General features: G+C 33.4%; 1 protein-coding gene across 2 annotated transcripts; it reads left to right on the forward strand.

Annotated features, from left to right (window-relative positions):
• Window positions 1-1348: 1348 nt before the first annotated feature.
• Window positions 1349-3415, forward strand: LOC130472577 (uncharacterized). Of its 2 annotated transcripts, XM_056843952.1 has the most exons (3): window positions 1349-2216; window positions 2642-2916; window positions 3021-3415. In XM_056843952.1, the coding sequence occupies exons 2-3, from the start codon at window positions 2665-2667 to the stop codon at window positions 3198-3200; spliced, it is 432 nt and encodes a 143-aa protein (XP_056699930.1). In that variant the 5' UTR covers window positions 1349-2216; window positions 2642-2664; the 3' UTR covers window positions 3201-3415. The 2 variants fall into 2 exon arrangements, with proteins under 2 accessions (XP_056699930.1, XP_056699929.1); XM_056843951.1 differs by having other exon boundaries at window positions 1351-2916.
• Window positions 3416-4032: the final 617 nt, after the last annotated feature.

Raw genomic sequence — 4032 nt, forward strand, 5'->3', positions numbered from 1 at the left:
GTGTCCACATTTGATTACATTTTTTATTGATGAAAGAAGGAGATCGATGACATCTAATCATGTATGGTTATCCTTTTTATAGACTAGGTATAGATATGTTACTTGTTTCTCCACGAAATCTTACAAGTATTGGAGTAATGTAAGAACTTGATGAATTTCGATCACATGAAATGTCGAAACAAAACAAATCACATTAGTTTTTATTGATGAAAGAAGGAGATGACATCTAATCATGTATGGTTATCCTTTTTATAGACTAGGTATAGATATGTTACTTGTTTCTCCACGAAATCATACTAGTATTGGAATAATGTAAGAAGTTGATGAATTTCACATGAATTTCACATGAAATGTCGAAACAAAACAAATTACATTAGTTTTAATAAAAGAATATTAAGCTAAATAAAAATGAAATGGATTACAGTTTCTTGCAGATGGAAATACACTGCTGGCTTCTACAATATACCTGGCTAAAATAGAATAATAACTGTTTTTCGTGGGTTTGGGTTTTCCTTAAATACTGCAGATAAACCTTAAATTATATATAACCTTTATAATTTTATTATCTGCCAATACTTATATTATATGACTCATAAGTATTGGCTCATAAAAATATTAAAAATTCCCAAACATAGTAGGATATTCCTTCATCAAAATTACCATCGCTAGGAAGATCTTGCAGTGTGGGACATCTCTCGCACATATCGCTGGAACATGCAGCCTTTTCGAAGAGACGGTCTAACGATTTATTGTAGTGTGACCAATAGTATTATTTGGATTTTGAGGCGGACTTTCGGACAAATTCGAAAAGGTATTCCTTCATCAAAACTACCATCGCTAGGAAGATCTTGCACTGTGGGACATCTCTCGCACATTTCGCTGGAACATACAACCTTTTCGAAAAGACGGTCTAACGGTTTATTGTAACCCTTCCATCCGATTCATCTAAGTCAATTTTGGTTCAATCTCGTATAATTCTTTATCAACGAACCGAATTCACGACGATACTCCACCAAAACTATACTAATACTAAAACCTTAATACTCAACTAATCCCACCATAGGGGAACTTACACATTCACTAATCCCACCATAAGGGAACTTACTTACACTCAAAGGATGCAGTTTTATTGAATCTGAAGACAAACACATGAATAATTAAACCAAAAGGATTTGGAAATTTGACTATTTCCGGCCTAAAAACCTTTTGAAATTTGTAAACCCTAGAAAGAAAAAAAAGGGAGGAGAACGGCTAGGGTTTGTTTTTTTATTTCACCCAAAAAAAAGGCAAATTTCGTGAGTGACCTTTAATCACAAACATTTATTTGAGGGTGACCTTTAATCATTGTAATGTTATGTAAATATCAAACATGTATCATAGAGTCAATAGATACAAATTAATGGCCGTAAGTATACAACAAATATCATTCAATAATAATATGTTATTATTTTATAAAACTAAAGATTTTACATTGTTAGTGCCTGTATAAATTTTCTTATAGAATTTACAAATTCTTTCCAATTCAGAGTAAGAAAACTTTTCCATTAGTACTAAAAAGCATGTATGTGTTAAAAGGAATATTGTTGAACACTTCTACGTGGTACAACCCATTTTTACCTGTCGTGGTGATTAAATTTTTCTATATATACTTGGAAAATGTCTATTCTCTAGACCTATCCAAACATGAAAACCTACTATTTCAAATGAAAACCTGATTTCAATGTGAATTTATTATTTAGAAGTTCACTAGTAAAACTTCTTTCCATTATCTCAATATGGGAGACGGTGTAGTTCCTAACCCCATTGAAATCCCAACTACTATTCTACGACCACACAAAATAAAGCCTATGAACATTCCACCCAATCACTCATTCAAAAAAGTGATGTTATGGTATCTGAAGATGGTTACGGAGCTTCTGAAAAAAAGTAATTAAAAAAAAGTGATGTGTTCTACTATGTTGATATGCAAAGTTCTGCTCATTCAACCGGGATGCTTACAATGCGTTTCATACCGTTCGCAGAATTATTTTAGTTCATCCTTCGTCCAAATGAAGTGTCGGATGAAAAGAGGAACATAGTAGTTCTCCGACGTGGAAGATTCAAACCAGGGCATCTGCCGGACTTAACCGACATCAATAGGTTACACTATACTGAACAAGCAGCGTTACGAAATATCCTCTCTGAAGAAGCAACTAGAAATGGCGGAAAAAGAATTGGTAAACTCATTAACTTGCTGCACAACGTCACAAAATTAACTCTTAATTCACTAAGTTTAGGGTGAAAAAGTATCTCTCCAAATGGAATTATTAGTCAAGAATTCTTATTATTTACTTGGTGCCCTAGATCATCCCGACATTCCGTTGTTATTGAAAAATACTCCTTGATCACACTAAATCTTACTAAGAAGTGAATTTGTAACAACAATCTATATTATGTTGAATGCTAATTCGGATACAACGTAGCATGGTAAAAATATTTTCTATTGGTTGAATAGAGCCACAGCAGTATATATTGTTAATTAACAAGTACCTTCTAAAACTGTATAATTTGTTGTAATACCAGGAAACAAAGTTTCCTATATATATCATATGATTTTATAGTTGTTTTTGAAAACAAAAGTTGAGAGTTTATTTTCTAATAGAAAACCAAACGTACAATTATCCAATGTCCATTATAGATGGAACTCGGGAGAAAGTTAAATTTTTGGTAAAGGCTGGAGGGGTGGATGAAGAAGGCATTGAAGTGGAGGTGTACGCTGATTCACCGTTCAGTGTTGTCTATGAAATATATGCAACGAAGTTATCAGTCGACATTGGAGATATTGGTCTGATTTGTAGAAAGAAATTGATACCACCGGATTCAACACCAGAGAATATCAATCTTCGTACTGGTCAGATAGTTTTGGCTTATTTCAAGGTATATGATTACTCACATTTAATTTGTAAAATGATAATTGGTTTTCTGTATTTCTTTTCGATATATCGGTTGATAGAGTATATTCTATGTGTGTGTATTTGTAGATGGGGAACCAAAGTTTCAGAAATATCTCTCCAAGTACTAGGGAATATCGAATGATCACTGTCCATAGCACACACTCCATACCTTCAATAGATCGTTTCCGTGTCCGGGCAAATGATCTTTCAATCACAATTTATAATCTATGGGCTGAGTCTCAAGTCTCAACACATTCCAGTGAATAGGGTGATAATATATCATGAAGGTTTTGCACTAAATGCAAGCAAAACCATCGAAGCTGAGCGTGTCCTGGATGGAGAAGTTCTAACTGCCGTTGTATGTTGAGCTGTTAATAAGTCTATCTTACTGGCATTGTATGACGGATTCAAGTTTATTTTAATCTAAGCTTGCACATCTGTTTACTAAAAAAAAATTAAATATCGTTTTTATTTTATGGTTATTTGAAATTAGTGATATTCTTTTTTAATACTCTGCTTTATAGTAATACGTCTCAAATTTCCGATGTTTATAGTATTCATTTAAAATTCCGTCTATAATAACCGTAAATTTGTCCTCAACCAGTTATAATAACTATTGAATAAGATACTAATTCTTCGTCACGAAAACTACATTACAAAACAGAATGTGGCCTAAATAATTCTTGGGAAGGTAAGTATCCTATCAATGGTACGGACTCCGTAGTTTGGGGATGATTATGAGATTCTCATAGGCATTTGATTTTCCTGTCAAAAGTTTAAGAAATGACATTTGATCTGAATATCTAAAATATAACTTGTCTTAGCTAATAAGTAGGTAGCCAGTAGAAATGACTTTACTTTGGAAAACTAAAATATATCTTGTCCTCGGAAAAAAAGATTCTGAAATATTCCTTATTAGTGTTAGCACTCCGCAATATAACTGTCGCAAATGTCTTTTACGACGGGTTTACGATCGATTTACGGCGGGATTTTCTATTAACGACGAACCCCTTTTACGACGGGTTTGCGACAGGAAATCCCGTCGTTAATCAACGATTATTGGCCTTTCGCGACGGGATTTTCCGTCGTTAATAGTACA

This window comes from Spinacia oleracea, chromosome 4 (assembly GCF_020520425.1).
Source record: "Spinacia oleracea cultivar Varoflay chromosome 4, BTI_SOV_V1, whole genome shotgun sequence".
NCBI classification, from domain to species: domain Eukaryota; kingdom Viridiplantae; phylum Streptophyta; class Magnoliopsida; order Caryophyllales; family Amaranthaceae; genus Spinacia; species Spinacia oleracea.